At 32.7% G+C, this 21,811-nt stretch overlaps 1 protein-coding gene across 4 annotated transcripts in view; it reads left to right on the top strand.

Annotated features, from left to right (window-relative positions):
- SOX5 (SRY-box 5) overlaps positions 1-21,811 on the top strand; it is a 674,508-nt gene that overhangs the window by 537,148 nt on the left and 115,549 nt on the right. For all 4 annotated transcript variants that reach the window (XM_011363058.1, XM_011363057.1, XM_011363055.2 and 1 more), the window contains one exon: positions 14,612-14,732. In XM_011363058.1, the coding sequence (XP_011361360.1) occupies positions 14,612-14,732 (121 nt within the window). The remainder of the gene's footprint in view (positions 1-14,611; positions 14,733-21,811) is intronic.

Raw genomic sequence — 21,811 nt, 5'->3', positions numbered from 1 at the left:
TTTTTCAGGTGTTGTTACCTACATTTGTCACCAAGTTAACGCTTATTCTTCCCACCTACTTTCAGTCCTCACTTTCTTCCATGTTGAACTTCCTTGGAGGGTCTGCATCAAAAAGTATGTTGGTTATGATCTACTCGTATTGTAGTAGCAGGGGTTTCTAGGCTAATATTTAAACTGTTTTCATTATACTTTTAAAAAATTACGTGTTGAAATAATTATTTTCAAAATTTGTCACTCAAAGTTTTTGTCATTTTTAATTTTTTCTTGCAATTTATAGGACTTATTTATAAGTATTATAGCCTTTATTCAGGTGCCTCTAAAGTATAGTGGTTAAAAACCTCATTTGTAAATAGGCTGCCTGAATTTGAATTCTAGCTCTTTAACTTGCTAGTTTTCTGATTTTAGGCATGACTCAGTTTCCTCTTCTGTAAAATGGGGATGATGGAAGTTTCTTGTGAGTTTGGATAATTGAAAACAGAACTGTGCAAAAGTCAACATAAAAAAATATGCATCATGAGAGGCTTAGGGAAACAGAATAAGTATTCACATTAATAATCATCTATTAAATGCTTTGGGGAAAGGCCCACAAGATAGAAAGAATTCATATAGTCCAGGTTCTCTTTTCATCTAATAAAACACTTGTATAAAACCAGAATTATCACAATTTTGGTGAGTAAAAGAAAATTTTTTCTAATCAAGAAAGCAGTTTACATATTTTGGAAAATACCCATGGTATTGCATAATTCATCTTTACTTGAACAATGTCATTATGTGTAGGCAAGTTACAGTACTTTTCGCTAGAAAGTATAAATTTGCCAAGTAATAAAAGTGGCTGTATTTACAAAGATTGTTGCAAGTAATGTAAGATTTCCTAGTAGCGAATGTCTTTACAATGGTATATTGTATAATAACCTTTCTTGACTGGGAGATTAAGAAACTTTTATATAAATTACACAATGTTCAATGGATTGTCCAATTACAAAAATATTTTACATTTTCAACTTAAGAAACATCTACCATGCCCTTTCTGGCAATTTCACACGTTTTATTTTCAGTTGCAAATGTTCTAGTGAGTAGCTTACTGTTAAAGTGTCCTGAGCTATCGTAAAGTTAGACAAGCATCTAAATACCAAGTTCCAACAGATACTGTGAGGCAGCATTCATTACTACTCAAAGAGCATGGATTTTTCACATCCTAAGGAGTGAAACTAGACATTAACTTGCCCCTACTATGGTTTCATTTGGAGGAGATGTTTGAAATGTTATTTTCGTTTGCAGGAAACGTTGCCGTAAGGGCTTCTTTCCACATATATAACATTTTTCATTATTTACTCAATATACTCCGCATGCTACCAACAAACAAATCCCTATATAGTAGCCATTCACACCAATTTAACACCTGATAAAAAACTGAAATTATGCACTGGGAAAAGTTTGAACAAAAGAAATGTAAGCAGTATAATCACAGTTATTTTCTTAAACAAAGTAAGAATAGTGTGCAGTTTAAGGGTACAGCTATTTACTTAAATTTTTTAATCAAGAGGGGTTTTTTGGTTTGTTTTTGTTCTTGGGTTATTTCAGTAAGGATACATCGGCGTTCTTATTTTGCTCATCTCTTGAGGATTAACGAAGTGCACAAAACCTGTTTGCATAATTGACACTAAAACTAGGGTTTAAGGAAGGTAATGGATTTAGTGTTAAAAAAAAAAAATGGCATCAGTTATTGCCATGTATTTTTTTGAGGAAAAATCTTGGATCCTGAATGAAAGTAAAATAAGGCCTATGATTAATTTTATAAAAGGAATGTTTTAACAAACCAGTTACTATTATAAGAAGAAACTAAAGCTAAAGTGAGTAGACTTTTCTAATAATAGATAGCTTTTTAAATAATCAGTTCATTTGACATATTGTGCATCTGCTATGTGCTACGCATGAAGTTGGGTGTTGCAGATACCAATATGAGTCAAATATGCCCTGCCTTTAAGCCCTCTTGGGAATATAGCCACAAATAATTTCAACCTAATGGAATAATTTTATGAAATTCAGACAGGAACACAGCCTGCGTAAGCTTACCTTACGTTTTCAACATCAACTCTTCCATTTGCCTGAAACGTTTTCCCCAAGATAAATGAGAGGTTTATCATCTCACGTCTTCCAGGTCTTTGTTTATGTCACTATATCATTGACTCCGCATTTAAACTTGTAACCTCCATTCCAGCATTTTTTTTTCTCTGCACTCACTCTCATTTTTCCATAGTACTTATCTGTCTTATTCATGACATATTTCCACAGACTATAATACTCTCTAGCACAAAGTGGGAACTCAAAAAATGAATGAATATATTTTGCTTGAAGAGTTTGGGTAGTCTTCATAAAGGCAATGTCATTTAAGCTTGGTCTTGAGGAAAAAGTAGTTCCTGAATCTAAATCAGACGAAGTTTTCAGCTACACCTCCTAGCCTCCAGTTTGAGAACAGGTTGAAAAATGAAAGGTCTCATGTCCAGATTAAATCATTACTCTAGTGAGGGATTGTAAACTAACACAAGCAAGAAACAAAACATATTAAAAGGTTTCTTGATCCAATGCTCATTGTGTTGACGGAAGAAACATCTAAACCTACAGAGAATTTTTATAAGTTTGTTTGAACCAAACTGATGACATATGCTGGGGAGCAAGATCTCAAATGTCTGCAGAATGACAGTTTTGCAGCTTCTTTTATGCATTTGAAATTTAGGAGGGAACATAAGGAAGATTACACGGAGGTGGGAAGAGGGAAGGCAGGGATTGCATTATAGGATAGTTAACAAGATTATGTGCTTTCTTGAGAGTGGTTATAGCTTATTCCAAAGGTGTGTTAACCTAGATGCACAAAAACAAGGGACAGGGTTGGCTTAAAACCTTTCACTAAAGAAGTTATAGGCCTTGAAGACCACATTTTGAAGCTGTCAGCATCGTAGGATGAAAGAATCTTTGATTGCTGAGTCAGGGAGGCAGCCACGAGAGCTGCCCAACTATGAACACCTGCACTAGATTTTGGTGATTAAGAAATAAATTTTTATTATGTTATGTAAAAAAAGTTATAGGCCTGAGGCATGACTACCCACCATGACCTTCCCAGTTAGGAATTTATGATCAGATCACCCTGTGAGTTTATTTTCCATAGAACACCTTTTTTAGTTCATAATTTCATAGAATAAATACTAGTGATGTAGGCTATTTCAGCAAGAAATAAAACTAATAAAGGTCAAAGTAATCGATAATGATTTTAGGAAACTCTGAAGTAAATGTTAATATATACATTTTATAAAAATTACAGTGAAAATTTTACATTTGTTTTCAATCTTTCTTTAGTTAAATATTAAAGAATTTTATTCTATTTTCTACCAATGTAGGAAACAAAGACTCAAAGTTTAAGACCTTTAGGATAGGGTCTATCAAGCAATTCACACAGGATAGTAATTCCTATGTTGAATATTCTTCTATTATATGCCTGGTATTATTGCATCTCTATTGCATCTCTATTTTTCTGGTCAATATTCAGATTATTCAAGTAATATGTACATGTATTAAAAATTTGAAGAATATTTTGTACAGAAAACATAAAGCAAAATAAAATGTAATATAAAGATGAAAATCTAAGTCAAAATGTCACCCATAAAAATCTATAAAACATAATAAAGATAATTTAAATGTGATTCTTTTTAAGCTGAGAAAATATATGGGAATTAATTTTGTCACAATGTTTTTGTACTCTTTACATAAATCAGCATTTTTATTTCATAAAATTATTATAGTGTTGTTTATAATTTAAGATCTGGACTTACTGTTTTGGCTAGTGATGCGATCACGTTTAAGTCTCCAAATTATATGTCTATCATTTTCCTCATTAGTAAAATTGGAAATGACAACACCTGTCCTGCTGACCTCCAAGAGTTGAGTAAAGTGTAAGTGAACTAACGTGTATACAAGGGTTTTATAAAAATACAAAACATTATTTTAAAATGAGGTACTACTGTTTCAAAGCACATTCAATCCTGCTTCAGACAGCAGTGAACTTATATATATATTAAAGTGGTCTTGGTCTTCTATTTTAAGTTTTTGGTTTTTTTTTTTTTGCTTTGGTTGTTTATTTTTTGAGATATAGTTCACATAACCATAAATTTTACACCTTTAAAAAGTACACAATTCAGTGGTTTTAGCATATTTACAATGTTTTGTAACCATCATCACTAATTCTAGATCATTTTCATCACTTCAAAAAGAAATCCTGTACCCATTAGTAATCCCTCTTATTTTAACCTTCCCTACAAAGTGATAATTTTTGAGGTGTAATATTTTAAAGAACTTATGTCAAACTGAGATTTATAGGCCATGAAAAAAAATCACTAATAATCTTTTATAAGCTATTGAGCATAACATCATAAATCAGAAATTAATAAGTAGTATATTTTATTAAGTTTCTAATCATGGATTCCTGAGAAATATAATTGAAAAATGTATTTCATGTTGACTATTATATTATATTGTCTTTCATTTGCATGTAAAGACAATTAACATTCTAATGGATGCTATAAAGAAAGATTGTATTACTATTTGCAAAACCTGATTCTTTTCATGTGAACAGAGAACCATCATCCTCATGTGAAGTTTTCTTGTGAAGAACCATAATAAGTAATAAAAGTATTCACACACATTTGAGGAAACAAATAGAGTTGCGGTATAAAGAAAGACTGTGGTTTTATCAAGTAACAGCTATCGAGCTATGTAAAATATTGCCTTAAAGAAATAAAAGATAACAACTCTAAATAATGCATTGCTTGATTATTTTAATCATTGTGTTTTTAAATTCTGTTATTCAGCTCAAAATTGTTCTGGACCAATAAAATAGTTGTGTTTTCCCATACTCTTTCACAATTGCTTTCTTACTTAATATCGTATTTTTGCCACTCTTGTTTCTATGATTATTAACTTTTAAAAATAAAGATTTCTCCCCTGAAGTCAGTAAGTATACTTTGTTTAAGCATGTATTATAATAAATGTCATCATTTTGGTTGACATAAATTTAATATATATTAAAAAGGTGCTTTATAAGAATGTAATGCTTAAGTTTTGAAAATTAATAAAGGGTAATACTAGATGAGAAGAATATTTAAGTCAAACTTGCATAGTATTAAAAATGAAATTTCATTGCTTTCAAGTGACAGAGGTCTTAACTCTACATTATTTGAAAGTGGTTGTATCCTAGTAACAATGCCAACAATAAACACATCATGCAAAAGTAAAACTGCAATAGTGAAATGAGCCATTGAAAGGAAGAGTCAGTGACCATATAATATTTCAGTTTCTATTACATCTAGTAGCAATCTGGTTAAAAAGAAATGACAGTTGCCCTGAAGGAAATAAAGTGGAGGTATTATTGTAGTAGTAGTTTGGAAAGAAAATTGCACTGTGTCTTGACTGGATTACTTCTCTATCCTTTCGAACTATCTCCACCTCTCTGTGGTGCTGCTTCTTGCGTTTTTTATACAAATTGAATTTGTATCATCTAAACTCATAGGGCCCAGGGGCCCTTTGGTGTCAGGAAGGAGGAGGAAAGGAGGAATTAGAAAAAGAAAATGTGACAGGCAGTTTTGAAAAGAAAAGCAATTTTCCTTGTGGGTCTTTTCCTAAATAGGAGTTCTTCAATGCAATATTTTGCTTCCGCAGAGCAGTCAGTCAGAATCAAGTGCATGCTTCTGCTGTTTTGTGGGGCTTGGCACTGACAGGTTTTATTTAGGAGAGGTGGGCATACAGGGGGATAGGATGTGGAGAAGTTAGTATTTTGGCTTTATCAGCCCTGGAGGCAGAGTTAGCACTTGCAATGGGACAAAAGTATTTGTAGTCATCAGATAACTTTGCAGTCAGCTTCAATAGCATCACTCTTTTTTCTACTTTTTTTTTTTTTTTTTGGCAGCCAAGCTCTTAGTAGAACCATCTGTCTTTCTATTAGTATTTTTTGAGGCCTGTTTTGAAGCCACTTTGCTTGGCAAAGTCACTTTCATCCTTGGAAACGATTTTTTAAAAAAGTTCTGTGGCTTTTTGCCGAAGAAGAGTACTATGTAAAAAATCCACATGGCTGTTCATTTTTTTTCTAAAAGAATATGGCTACTTTGTCTTTGTCTTGAATCAAATGAAATTAAAGGTGATACAACTCCAGCGTGACTGTTGAGAAGTAAGAGGCAGGAATTGCAATTTTAGCAATGTTTTTATGTTCTCATATCTCTCAGTGAGCTGTTCTTTAGTCTTCCTAGTAGATTAATTGGAAAATAAATTGACTCCTTTATTCTTAATTTTAGTGTAGTTTTTTTCCTTCTAAAGACCATTGCATTGGGTAGGATAAATTGGCAAATCGACTTTCTATTATAGGAGATGAAAAATCACAGACTATTAGTGGTCATTGAAGATCCCATGCCTTTTCCTCTTAATGGTGGAAAGTCAGCTTAGTTATCCTGGTTACTCCAGTTTGGGTAATTATATCCTCCCTATCTAAACCCCTCTTGTAATCTCATTTGGATATTACATTCTTCATTTTCTCAAAACTGTTGTGTAGTATTGCTGTGTGCTTCTAAACAGCTGCTATGCTCCCCACTGAAGGTGGCTGAATTTCAGTTGTAGGTGAACTAATCCCTAAAGATGGTATGTGCTTAAACACTATAGTACTCATCAGACTAAACTCTTGAAGAACATTTGAAAAGTTTTAGATTTCACATTTTCCTTGTTATTGTGCTGAGTTAAATCATTCAGCTGCCTTTCGTTTTGACATCGGTGCATGTGTTTTAAACAAGCCTTCTATCATAACTTCCTGTTGTGTGACCTCTCACACAAATGGCTCTTCCATGTCATGGATATCCCTCTAGTTCTTTGACTGCTGTATTTTCCCCAGTCTAGTAATGCTTTCCAGGCCTTTCTTCCTGCGGTAAAGCCTTAAGCCCCTTGTTGTTCAAAAGCAACTTCGATTTCCTCATAATCTATTCTTGCTAATGTCCTCCCCAGTCCCATTCTTTTCCCCAGCTTGAATGCTGGGGTTCACCTTCTCTGATCCTTATCTACAGTGACCAGGCCCTCTGAGGAAAATCACAGAAAAAGGAAAATTGACAGCATCAAAATTTATGTAAACACTCTTAAGGCTTTAGCATTTTCTATTACCCTTTTTCATTGTCCATGGTTTACTTTCTATTTCATTTCTCACAATGACCAAAACGTCCTTACCTTTGCTAAACTCCTTTCTTCAATTCCAGTCTCTCTTTTTTGGCATATGCCTACAGCATTGAGAAAATTCTTCCATCAGACTTAATTTTTCTTATCTTCTCATTTCTCTACCTACAAAACATATCTGCATATATTTAGTTATAAAGCTTCATCATTCCTCAGCACCCAAAGCGTGAGATGTAATACCCATTCAAAACTAGTCCCTATACCCCAGCTTTGCCTTTCACCCTCCTCTGGAATTTTGGTCTACCAGTTAGTTCCTCTCTTATCTAAAGTTTAAAATTTCAATTTCTATTTTCCTCTTTCAGCCAATAAATGTACTCAAAACTCTACCACCTAAATAAAGACTATGCATTCTATGCAACTACTATCAAATGTGTCTCCTACCTTCTCTCACCTACCCTTCTCTGAAGAGAGGTCTGCATTTGCTTTCACCTTTTTCTTGTCTGTCATTCAGCCTTCAACCTTTTGCAGTATGGTTTCTGTTCTTCATTCTAGTTGAATCGACATCGTTTGATTCATCACTATCTTCTAATTAACAATTCCAGAAGATATTTTTTGTCTTCAAAATACTCTTTCTGCTATATTTTTTCCTATTAGTCACTACCTCAGTCTTAAAATTCCATTGGTTTTTTGTGACACTGTAATCATTATTTTCTTTATTCTTCTCTTACCTCCCTACTTGTAGACTCCTCCTCCTCTGCCCTTCATTTAATTATTGTTGTAACACAGATGATTTTAAGCTGCCTCTTGTCTTTACCCTCCAGATTGTATCTAGATTATCAATGACTCTCCAAACCATAGCCTCTAAAGACCTCTTCCCTAGCTTCAGATTGGTGTACCGTCCTCTTGTAAGATAACTCCAATGAAATATTATTTAGGCACCTCAAACACATCATACCTAAAACCATATTATTTATCTTTCCATAAAAACTGTCATTATTCCTTTATGATATTTTAAAATTCTTCTATGCTGTTATAAATAGTTATATAAACTAGATACCTGAGAGTTATCTTTGACTCTGTTCCTTTCTTCACCTCCAAGTTCTCACTATATATACATATATACATACACACATATATATACATATATATGTATTAGGTACAGAGATCTCTCATATACCCACACATCATCAGTGTTTCCCACTTTTCCCCTAAATATTTTTTGGCTTTTTTTCTCATTCACAACCTTCCTATTACTGATGAAGCCCTCACAATCTATTTCCTAGTTGACTATATTACTCTCCTACCTGGTCTCTGTACTTGGTTTCTCAAATCTCTTCTCCATATATCTGTCAGAGTATTCTACCTAACCACTTAAAGTCCCTCAGGAGTTCCACAGAGCCTACAGGGAGAATCTCAAGTTTCTTACTCTGATACACACACCGATTCAGGCAGACTTTCTCACTACTGGTTCCCTCTTACATTTTTTGCTATTTTAGACCGTTGGTGGTAACCCTTTCATATGAAGTTTTTTTTGTCCCTGTTCTTTTGTTCATATCTCCCCATCTTCTTAGATTTTTTTTTTTTTCTCACACTCCTTTCTCTTCAGGGGGCTAACTCCTACTTATCCATTCATACCGTGCACCTGCTGTACCTACCAATCTCCATGAGGCCAGCCTTGACTTCTGGCTGTTAGGAGTCTCTTGTCTGTGCTTCCATAGTATCTTATACAACTCTCTTTTATTGAATTAACAGCAGTATAACTATCTATCCATTTGCCCCACCAGACTCAGAGCTCCTAGAGAGCAGACATTGTGTGTGAATTCATCATTTTATCCCTAATTACCAAAAAAGTACACATTCGGCTTAGTAAAAAAAATGTTGACTGAATGAATAAACTAAAGAACCATGCAACTGGAAGGTAAATTAGTAATCTTAAATATCTATTTAATATATTAGTTTCAGGGAGCCACTGAAGGGTTTTGCAATAGAATATTTATATAAAATATAAAACATTTAATTATGAATAATTGATAAATAGTTACTTGTTCTTTTACAAATGAGATTATGTGTTTGGTTTGTGTTGGATTCTTAAGATTTTAGAGGGCTGCGTTCAGTATCTATGTGGTAGAATTACAAAAAATGTTCAAACATAATCTTTCATCTTAAAGTTTAAGAAATATGGGAAGTAGCCTTTTAAATTTGTAATATGTTATTCTACCTTGTGAATAACATACCCCCTAATAAAAAGACTAAAATTTTGTGGCAAAAGTATTTTATTGAAACTTAATTATACATGTCACACATTTTAAACCTTAATTAGGAGCTTAAAGGAAATTTCATTCATTAAGTGAAAGAAAATAAATGGAGTTAATAGTGGATAGGATTTGGAAATACTCAAAACTGGCAAATATGTAAGAATGGATTACTAACTTTATAACTAAATTAGTTTTAGAATTTATCCAGAAAACCTTATACCGTTTGATGTAACATGTTCTTTTCTCTCAGAGTGGCTAAATTTCAGCAGCAATGAACTGAACATTAATTAAGATATAGCAATAATACAATTGGTGCTCATTATTTGTGCTAGTTATGTTCTATAAAGTTGCCATGAATGCTGAATTAGTGAACACCAAGCAATTACTGTTGGGGGAATACAGTTGGGTTGCTGAGAGGCTTTGGTCATACCATTTTCATCAACTGATCAATAAATAACCTTATTTTATATGTGTTTCTGTTTAAAGTCACCTTATTAATTATCATTGATTCGGAATGCATTTTAAACAGTGAAATCACCAACAAAATTTCTCACTACTTTGCGCAAGTCTGTGAGTGACTGCAAATCACTGGTACAAGTACATTTTGCAGGAGACAAGTAAATTTTAGTGAGAAGGCAAATTTGCAAGTATAAGGTCAGCAAATAATGAAGATCGACTGTATTTTGAAATGCATTTTTAGTTGCATATATGGATAACCACAGATTTGGGATTATATTTACTTTTTACTTTATTCTGAGTATTATTACAGCGCTCTGCAATCTGCTCTATAATATTCTAAAGAAAACCCATTATTAGGACTGTGAAATCAGGCTTATTTTCTGTTTTCGTTCCTTTCTTTCCCCTGTAGCTCTTTTTGCCCTATTTCTCTCCCCACTACATTCTGTAGTGTCGGGGGAAAGAGTACTAGATTAAGAGTAAGAAGATGTAGTTCCAGTGTTAATTTTCCTCTTACGTAAATGTGGGATCTTGAACAATTTTTATGACCAAGCTAAATCTTATTTCCTTAGCACCGTGATTGTGTTCTGTCAGATAATCTCTAGGATCTTTCTCAGGCTTAAACCTCTGTTATTCTATGTATGTGGATCTTGGAAAATTTAGACACTAAAACAAATTGTAATACTGAAGCAAACTTCATGTCAATAATCATAATAAGATAAAAGTTTAGAATACACAGATTTTTAAAAGCCCTAGAATTTATTGCAGTTTATTCTTTAAAATACAAACTTTTTAGCAGAAAAATACTATAAATTATTAAGATATAAATGAATTACCTGGATAAAAACTGTTACACATAGGTAGATAGGCTTTTGTAAACATAACAACCAGTTAAACAATAATAAGAAAACATTCCCTTTACAGTAGCAATAAAAATAATTTTTTAAAAATATCTTAAAAATAAAATTACCTAAAAAACTATAAGAATTGTGTGAAATGAAAGAAGATTTAAATAAACTGAAAGCTATAACCTCCTAGTAGTCATTAAGCCAATTTCAAATAGAAATTTTATATCCTAAAATTAATGTGAGAAAATAAATGTTAAAAAAAAGCTAGGATATGTTAAAAAAAATAAAATAGTAATGATAGAGTACTAACTTTTATTAAAACATGTTACAAAGCTATAATAACTAAAACATGTTACTAGAACATAATAGGCAGACATATATGTTCATTACAGAAATATATAATAAAATTCTAATATTTCTGGATTACTTTTTTATTTCCTTATACATGCATAATTCCAAGATTTTTGGATATGTGATAATTTATAAGACCATTTAGCTATAATTTAAGAATAGATACACAAAGGAATTGGTACCTAATGCTACATTCTTAGTGAAATTGTATTCCTTTCTGGTCATTAAATAACTTGTCATCTACATGCCTTCTGTGGACATCTGGAGTTGGTACCACAAAGATGTAATTAGAGACAGGACCATGTAATTCATTCTTCTTCTTTGTTTATGAATTAGTAATACACATAATAGTTTCAGCTGCTACTCTGAGCTGTGAAGGTACAATAAAAAATGTTACAACCTTTTTGTTTATTAAGCTCCATAGGTCAAAAGGGAGTTCATGTTACATGAGTAACAATTATTCAATACAGTAAGTATTATATTAGCTTTGTGAGGTTAAAAGAAGTAACAGTTTTTTTCTGCCTGAAAATTGGCACCATAAGAAAGAAGTGCTTCACAGGCAAAGACATTATGTGGGTCTCAAAGCCTTTGAAAAATAAGTAGAATTTTGCCACAAAGAAAAGGAAAAGCAAAATCACTCAAAACAGAGGAGAAAATACTTTTGAATGTATTCGAGCATGGAAAAACACTGAGTATGCAAGAAACTCTTCATGATCCATTGAGGCAAGAGTACAGAATATCTGAAGGAGGGCAACAGAAATGCCTAGAAAGACTGGGAACAAATTGTGAGGAAATCTTGAAAACCATACTGAGGGTATTTGATCATTATTTTCCAGGTAAATGCAAACTGTCAAAAGTTTTTACAAAAAGGTCATGTAAAATACAAATAGAAGACTCATTTAGAAGGAATTCTATCAAGAATATAGCTTAATATCTAGTTTTATTCTGTGGACATCAGAATCTGTCCAGAGTCTTATGCTATGGACACCAGATCAGGCAGAGTCTCCCTTTCAACTGCTTATATAGCTACAGGTGCTTTGTTACTCAAGGCAAAAATGAAGAAGACAAAAAGATTTGCCAGTGACTAAAAACATTCTTTAAGAGTTCTTCTCAAATGTGTATGCAGATTGGAATTATCAGAGGAACTTTAAAAACACTGTTGGTTGGGTCTCACCCCCGTTGATTCACATTTAATTGGGCTGAGAAGTAGTCTGAGCATTGAGAGTTTTTCAGAGCTTACCTGGTGATTCTAACATACATGCATGTTTGAGAACTACTGCACAAAAACAAGAACTTATTGTTTCTGTAATTCTAGAAGTTATTTTTCTCAAATTCTAAGGTATCTGAAATTTGGATACCTTTTATAACCCTCGTTTCACTTGAAGTTCTTTTTTTCTCCTTCCCTCTAAAATGTTCTTATTAAATTTATGGTATATCTTATAATTATGGTTTCTTAGAAAGGAAGAAATGTACTATATAAAATATAACTTACAAACAATGAAATATAAAGGATATACAGTAGGTGGGGATAACTCTTAACTAATGTGGCTGGTTTGTTATTTCTTTGTTTGTGTGTTATCCTGGTCAGCATCCTCTGCTTACACTGAACTAACCTCCATGCTGTTTTGCCTTTGGATGTCTACCTCTTGTTTTAGGCCATACTTGCTCAATATACAGTCTCTAATACTTGCTCAATATGTAGTCTCTAATATTTGAGTCTTTAATCAAGTGTTTTTCATTGGTTTCTACATAATGTTTTTCTTCCCTCTAGAAAGTTCAAAAACATGCTGGCTATAGTGGCCTAACTTTCAACTCTAACCTTAAGACACTTTTGTTTTCCTGGTTTTTGTCATTCCCTTTTAGTTTCACTCTGGTGGCAGTGATAGATTTAAAATCCTATTGGCTAAAGGAAATGCTTTCAAATTTGGAGTCATTGCTGAAAACAGATCCCTTATTCTTAAAATACTTATTTCTCACTCTCCCTCTCTCTCTGTCTCTTTCTTTACCCCCTTCTCACCTCCCTTCCTCCCCCCTCTCTCTCAACGCTCCCCACAAAAAATGGACACTCACCAATTAAAAATCTCAGGAATAGCTCAGAGGTTTACTGTGAAAGATGAAGGAGAAACTGAAGGCAAACTTTTAAAGTGATAAATGATGAGAACTGTAAGAATCGTAAGAGCCCTAAGAATGTGTGATGCCAGTGGGAGAAAGAGAAGACAAGTCTGAGAGATAACTCAGAGTTCCTATTAAGATTAGCCACTGAATGAATTTGTAATTTCTTTGTGTGTTTGTTTGACTTTTCACCATTCTCCCCACTGTAATGTAAGCTCCATGAGCATAGAATCTTGCTTTTCTAGTTCACTATTAAATCCCTACTGCCCATCTCATTTTCTCATAAATAGAGGTATTTAAAAAATAAACTGAATTAATGTATGGAAGGAGTAGTAAGGGAAATTGAAGTGTCAGACGTGTTATTTTTAGCATGATCCTAAATTCTCATTCACATATTCAGTGACAAACCCTAACCAATAATCACGTTTGTCAAGGAGGTCTTAAATATGTAGAAAAATAGAAAAATAGCCTAGATATTTTAGTTAATGACAACCTCTGCATTAGTCAATAATGACATAGCTGCAGAAATGACTGCATTAGGTTATACTTCTGGATATTCCTATTCAGTTCAAAGAAGATAGTGATTCTATAGTGCTGTATTATTCATTTACTGATGTAAACCTCATATACTGAAAGTGACACCAGCTTATTAAGATGTAATCCAAAGATGGCAACCAAAGCAAAAGCCGTGTTGTTTAAGGAGTGGTTTAACACTAGAAAAACAGTAGATGAAGACACACGTATAGTACCAAGCAAGATTCAAGGGACTGGATTCTAGAGCTAGTTTTGACGATCCTGTTCAAGGGCTATGGGCTGGTAAGTTGTCTTTCAGCTCCAGTTACTTCTTCTATAAAAAAAAAAAAAAAAAAAAAGAGAAAGTCTTATTTACTCTCTAAGCTTTCTTCCAGCTTTTTTGAGGATTTTAAAATTTCAGTATTCTGTGTCAACATGAGAATTATTTTTAAGTAATGAAGAGCTATTTACCTATAAAGTGATATCAGTTTAGTTGGTTTTGTTTTAGAAGGTAGAATGATTCCTAACAAGTGGGATTTACAGAAGGAGATTTTAGTTCAACCCCTAGGGGATAATTTTTTAACCATTACATTAATGCAATGAGAAAAAGGCTTATTGTATGCAGTAGTGACGCTTCATCACTCGCACTATAGGGAAATTATTCATCAAGTTAGAAAGTGTAACACCTTTCGACTATAATGTATTTTGATTCTCCTAAGGTAGTCAGTCCCAAGGCATGGCCTCAATCCCAGTGTTCTATCAAGATTGTATGCCAGTATATTGAATCGAATAAATGATTTTCTTTTATCATAAAATAAAGAGGGTGGGAAGCATGGAACACTATTACTTCTTCTCTTTGATCCTCTTTATCACGTTCAGCAGGTTCAAGGTCAACTGCCACCATTAATGATTCCCGTATTCCCCCCTGATCAACGAACATTGGCTGCAGCTGCCCAGCAGGGATTCCTTCTTCCTCCAGGCTTCAGCTATAAGGCTGGATGTAGTAAGTACCATTGATTTTTCATTTGGGAGTGGGTGGAGCGTATTGCTTTAAATTAGGCAATTTAGTATTTCTGCCACACCAAGAAATGAGATCACCCATATAACATTTTTATTTTAAAAAGGAAACACACAGAAGGTGTTGAAAAGGATTTATGTTGGTATTTAAAAGAGCTTAGATTATTTCTATGCTTCTGAAGACAATATTTGCTCTTTAGAATTCAGTTCCATAACTTGTTTCCAGTGAATTCTTAAAATATGAATGTAATTTTTGGTTTCATTTTTTTTTTTGCATAGATAAGATAGGAATATGCTTTTCAATAGCTTTCCATTTTTCTTTAAGATAAACCCAAGTTTCCTAATGTGAATTAGTTGTTTTTTCATTATCTGTCTCCGCCCTGTGTTTAGACTAACTTCTCACTAGTCTTCCTTTAGTTCTTCAACCAAACCATATTCTTTCTTGATTCTGAGCTTGCATTGTCAGTGTTCATGCTCTTTGGTATTCTGAACCTCTTTCAACTCAGCTCATGGAGAGCTTGCCTGCCCTAGGTGGGTCCCTTTCTCCTGGTTCCTTTGGGTCCTGTATATTTTCTCTTTCACTTCAATTGAAAGCTCTTTGAGGGCAGGTGCTGATTCCGTCTTATTCATTATTATATCTAAACTTTCAACAACATTCAACTATTTGCTGAATGAATGAATGAGTGAATGAATGAATAATGAAGGAACATTCATTACAAACAATACAAGGGCATTTTTGCATTAAGTGATGAGTTATACCAAGATAAGTGTTTATATTGCTTATTAACTTTAGATGCCTGTGATATTATGACTTTTTTTTTAACCAAAGTTGAAATTATACATTGCCGATTTTGAAAACAATCTGGTATTTCATATTCTAAAAGTCAAATAGCCAAAATGTCAACTATAATCTGTTAGATAAAAATAGTAACAAATTTCAAAAAGGTGCTAGACTGCTAAGCTAAATACATTCTAAAACGTCATTACCATGAATAGAGAGAATATAGAGAAAGCAATTTTACTGAAATATTTTCATTGATAAAAGTAGAACACCACTGAAAACAATTAGTAAAATAACTTTGTAGTATATATTTATATAAAGTATCGTTTTGTAAATATCAGTAGCTTTTGGTATGTTAACAAATTGTCCCATTAGCATCTTAACTATCCTTCAGTATTTATTGCATTTGTAAAACTCCATTCAACAATAATAGAAATCGATGGAAGTTTCCTGTTAAATGTCTTGAATTTTCACAATTAACATTATTCTTAGTCTTTAAACCTTTCTCTGTACAATATTGAAGATATTGGGATATAATTGTTAAATATACAAAGGCATTTGAGATGAGTACATCGCAACTATGGTGTCTAGATAAAAGTGAACTGAACTCAGGATGATAAAAATTCACACTTTTTTGGTACTTTACCCTTTGTGTTTTTCACACTGCTTTTGCACTTCTTTCTCTTGACTTTGGTTTCCTGTGTTTAAGATGGTGCTCTTGCTCTGTATCCTTAATTTATTCATTTAGTTTTATTTGCCACATCATTCTATCTTTGTAGATCAGTTCATCCAGAAACACCAAATATAATTAGGAACTATATTTATATTCCAAATATTTAAATTCTAAGAATAATTTAAATTCTAAAAGTAGAATTTTAAATTCTGTTGCTATGCCAAATTTTGAGATTTTAATCATAAAAGATTTTCTTGTTTTGTTTCCATTTTCCTAAGTAATTACTATTCACATTAAACACATGTTGCCAATGTGTTTTTGGTAACCTTGGTTACTAAAATGGAAAAAAAGACACTTTTAAAAATCATCAGTTGCCTCAGACTGCACCTGCAAATATATACATATAGACTAGTTCTGTTTTCCAAAAAGGAATTTTTTAAGCAACTATAGAAATAAGTCCCATTAGCAAATACTGTGCTGAAGAGAAAACCACATTGAATATGAACAATAGCAAAACTGTAGGCCTGGAAAAGGTCAAGAACACCTCAGCCTCACTCCCATTTGACAGAGTTGGCATACTCTGTTTGTTCAGTGTGAATGTAATGTGGCATGCAGAAATTTTTCCTTTTCTAAAATCGTTGGTGTATTAACCATTTGATATTCATACCTTCAGTGCTTAAAGTTATAAAATGCTACCACTTCTTTTGTAACCTTGGAAATAGAATAAAGTTTCTACAGCTGCTGGCAAGCTTACAACTAGCATCATGCCAAACTTTAAAACTAAAAACCTAGTAGCAAAAGCAAGTGCCACCCTTGTTGATACCCTGGCACTTTGAGTCGGTTTGATTGAGGAGCTGTATAGAAGTGAAAAATAGTATGAACTATTTCCTTCCTAATTGCATTGCGGGAAAGAAATAAAGGTGGGGGAAAAAAAATCTTAATATCCCCTCTCTCCATTGGGTCTTCTTTTTTGATTCCCCCATAATTGTCAACCATATGTGACTTTTCTGGTGTTCTCAATTGTTTTAATTTGATTAATATTACATAGCTGTCAATGAAAGAGACTGACTAACCCATCTTGATTTGAGTTTCGAGGAAATTTGAAAGATATACTATTTGTTGGCTTCCAAAACTCAAGCACTTTTCATCAATCCATTTATAGAAAGTATTGATGATAAATTTTTCTGTTTAGACTACATGTCTTGATAAAATAAATAAAACATAAATCTTAGGAACTATACAAAAAAGCTAAAATGTTCTCAACAGAGAAAAAATTAAAAAAAACAAAAGTTGTGGGACTTAACCATTATGCATTTAGCTAACATCCGTTTTCCAAAAAAGAGGCTTTCTGTTAGACATAAAGATATTTTCTTTTTAAGAAATATAATAGTAGAATTAGAAATAGGTAAAATTAGATGTGGAACGGAGACCTACAGATATAGCTGCTGGGCTTTCTCTTAACTTCTAGAATGCATGTCATTAAACATTATAAAAATAAATGAATAGCACAGCCAGAGCAAATGTGCTAGATAGAAAAGAAGCATTAAAGAATGTTGTAATATATTCTTATCCATGAATATATAGATAAATTTACAAATATTTATATATTCTTATCATAATCTTGGATTCTGTTTTGGTATTTGCTTTTAAAGAAATCAATCATGAAGCCACACTTCATGGATCTGTATCTAGTATTACTTTTCCTGCTTATTTCTTAAAATCTAAAAGATACTTTCAAACTTCTAAAGCGGTAAAAATAATGGTATATTCCTAAATTGAATGCTTTTAATATATATATAATAACTTGAAAACTATTATGTAAAAACACTGGTTTAACCAGCCAGCTCAATTCAGAGACCATTTTATTCAGGGGAAAAAATTAAATAATCTATATTTTTAACTTGTCAGTTCTATAAAAACTGTCAACTAAGTTGCTATATGTAAACACAACCCTAATTTTATATTACACAATTAAAAATCCCAATTTTAAATTGTATTTATAGGTACTACCTCATTTTAATCAGAAAATAATCACTATAGTCCTGAAATAAATTTGAAAAAATAAGTAACTAAAGTTCCAATTCTGAATTATAAACTAGATGGGTGTACAAATGAATTGATTCATGTATACTTTGGATGCTTGAAGAACCCAAGGACACAACACAGTCCATTTGCCTCTGTTGGAAAGTCTGAGTGGAATCCTAACCGCTTAACCAAAGACTTCAGCCTGTGAACTGCAAAGCTTGTATCAAGTAGATATTTTTTAAATAAAACGTACATACCTCTGACACCTGGAAAACAGTTTTTGTTGGTAGGAAGACTCCCTTTTGTGTTTACCTATCATAGAAAAAATAATCTACCCAAATTCAAAGTATTTTTGAATGTGTATATTGGTTTTAGCCTAACATTTAGACTTGAGAGACTTTTGAGATTAGGTGGTTAAAACTCACAAATTTGGTCCTTACCAATTTCTCTAGCACCAACTTCCAGTTCTCTTTGCATAACACAGCTTCCTCACACCCTTTTTAAGTGCTGTTCCTTCAGGGCACATATTGTGCAGTCAGAAGTGACCATAAGTGCTTCTCTTTTCACTAATAACTACAATCCTCTGCCCCTCTCCTTTCTGTTTGGCTGTATAATTTCTGGTTATGTAATTCTAATAGATGCTTTAGAAATTTTCAACATAAAAACATTTTATATGGAAATAAAAAAATCTACAGGAAGGCAAAATCTAATCAAAATAACTCATTTTCTATATACAGTGTAAAACAAACAGTTGTAAAAGAGTTGGCTTGATAGTTAGCCCAAAGTATCAAATTGAATGTGTCACACAGCTACAGATATAGAGTCTTTCCCCATAGATGGGCATATGCCTAGTGCTACGGTTCCTAAACTATGTGCTAAGGTACCAGGGTGCTGTAACTAATTCACAGGGGCACACAGGATATTTTAAAATTTCAAGGAAGATACAGAGACACTACATAAATTACCTTAGTTGTTTGGACCTTACTACTTGATAAAATGGAGCAGTTGGATATTTCTTTTGTCTTAGGGGCACCGTAAAAAAATTAAACCATTGATGGTGCCTAAATCCTAGAAAGTTTAGGAACTTTTGGCCTAATCTAGTATATATTCAGTTTTTAAATTATTATGACCTTTTTTTACTGGGAAGTTGTTGTTGGTCTGTCATATTACAACTACAGAACAGAATACATATTATAACAAAACTTATTTTGCACTTACAGAGCTAGGTATAATATTATATAGATAAGTAACTGATTCATTTGTCTATACCAGTTGATTCCTTTGTCTTTATCATTTCATATGCTCATTTGTTTTGCTTTGTTGATTTAATAAACCCAATCTCAGATAGGCAACTACAAATTGAGAGATATTTGAAATCAAGTTTTGCCTCATTCTGCTACTTTGTCCTTGTGTAAGTTACTAAGCTTCAGCTCCTTCATCCACAAAATGGATTAAAAACACCCATTTTACTAAATTATTAGGGAGATTAAATAGGATTTTATATGAAACAGTGCCTAGTATTGTGTCTGTTTTATTAGGTTATTTATAAATGATAAATATTGAGTATAATGCCAGCAAAAGACAGATCTTGTTTCAAAAAAAAAAAAAGATTCTATTATAAAACCCCACCCAGCAATTAGTTGCATTTTGTTTGCTATCTAAGATGACATTCATTCTGCCACACCTGAATGAGGCTTCCTCTGACTAGGAAAACATAATTGTTTAGTGAAAAGTAGTACTGTGCTGAGGAAAAATTTATCTCATGTAGATATAACCTTAACCTTAACTATTTTCATTTTAATCACCAAGTTTTAAACTTTTTCTATTGTCATTTTCCACTTGTCTGTTTATCAGAGCTCATGTTGGAAAAGATCATTTGATTTTTTTGAAAATGTATTTAGTCATTGTTTTGGCTATATGAAACCAGAAATGTATTCACATACTCATTCTGCATTTTAACACATTGATTAATTTTTCAGAAATGTGCTAAATAAAATAGCCATATAAAGTTACCGATTGAAATATTTAATTGCCTTATGAGATTAGCTTAAATAAATAGAAGTCGATGAGCCAAGCTTAATAAACTTAAAATATGTTGTATTTACTCTTCATCAGTTTTCTGAACAGTATTTCCGCTTCCAATAAAAAAGGAAACTCTCAGTTAATTAGTTCCTCATACACAACAATAAAATTAATGTTTAGGAGTTAAATACCATAAACTTCCTCAGGCATATTTGCTGATGTGTTCCTGTTTTTAGTTAATGTCACATGTTTTATTGTTTAATGGGGTATCATGTGGGTTCCATTATATCTCTCTTGTGCAAAGAGTCCATGTGTCCAGCATTTTAGGAGACTGCATTCTAATTTCTGATTTAACTATGTCAGCTGTGTCAGCTGACACACAGGTCATTGACAGTCAATGCTGAAACAATCACCAGATCTCAAGCTAAGACCCATTGACAAAGCACATTTTTATCAAACTGACAAAATAGGAATATGTGTTGTCAGGATCACGTACCATAGGTTCTTAGTAAATAAGCAAAGAGAAGAGGAAGTACTCACATCTCAGCCTTCTGTGTTTGTATGTGTTAGACTTATTTTGACCAGTTCTACCCTTTACCCCCTACCCTCAACATCATATAACCAAAGACTTTGGGTGAACCTGACTTAGTTGTAATTATTTATTTTTTAAAGAATTGCTTTGGTACCTGAACAGCCAGTCATTGAAATTCTCATCTGAAGGAAGTTAGATTGTTGGCTTAAGAATATGAAATGATTAAATAGTAAAAAAGACAGTACAAAAATGTATATGACATTACACAATTATATGGTGACAGCCACCTTTCAGTTCTTATGGGAGAAATATTTCTAGGTCAATGAAATGTTTTTTGCTAAAACAGAGTTTACAATATTTTTACAAGTTTCATCACTGAGAAAAGGAAGATGTATACATCTTTATTGTGACAAAGTGTCATAAAGTGGTATAAAATAATAGTTTATATTGTGCCTTATTGTTTATAAAACATAGGCACATAATTAATTTTAAGCATTTTGAGGTGATAACTGAGCTATGTTAGTAACTATCGTTTACTCCAGTCTTCCCCCCCGCCACCTCACACACACTACACCACAAAAACATACACACAAGCAAGCAAAAAGTAAAGCCCTTTTTTTGAAAATTCTTCAAATTTTAGTAGACTTTAACATCTAATATAATTTTAACATCTAATCCTTTAATCCACATTGATTTTTAACAGTTACAAACATGAGAATGCCATTCAATTTAAGTATAAACTCATTCAGCTCAGTATTTTCGTTTTGACATAAATCTCATTCTTGATAATATAAATGTGTCAAATGGAAGGAGTGCTTGGCGAATGACATTCCATGCTCTTAGTCAAGAGACCTCAAAATGTGATAATACCGTATGAATACGCCCTAGTCCAGCCTAACCCTCAGAATTCGAAGTTCATATTTTTGTTGCCACAGCAAACATGAAATCTCATCTCAGTAGAAGACTCACACTAAGGCCATCAAACTGAAGTATATGCCCAGAAAATCAATGTATTATTTTATTTGAATAAAT

The sequence above is a fragment of the Pteropus vampyrus genome, unplaced genomic scaffold, assembly GCF_000151845.1.
Source record: "Pteropus vampyrus isolate Shadow unplaced genomic scaffold, Pvam_2.0 Scaffold82, whole genome shotgun sequence".
In the NCBI taxonomy this organism is placed as follows: domain Eukaryota; kingdom Metazoa; phylum Chordata; class Mammalia; order Chiroptera; family Pteropodidae; genus Pteropus; species Pteropus vampyrus.
The sequence above is the reverse complement of the archived record's forward strand: the minus strand, read 5'-3'. Positions and strand labels throughout refer to the sequence as shown.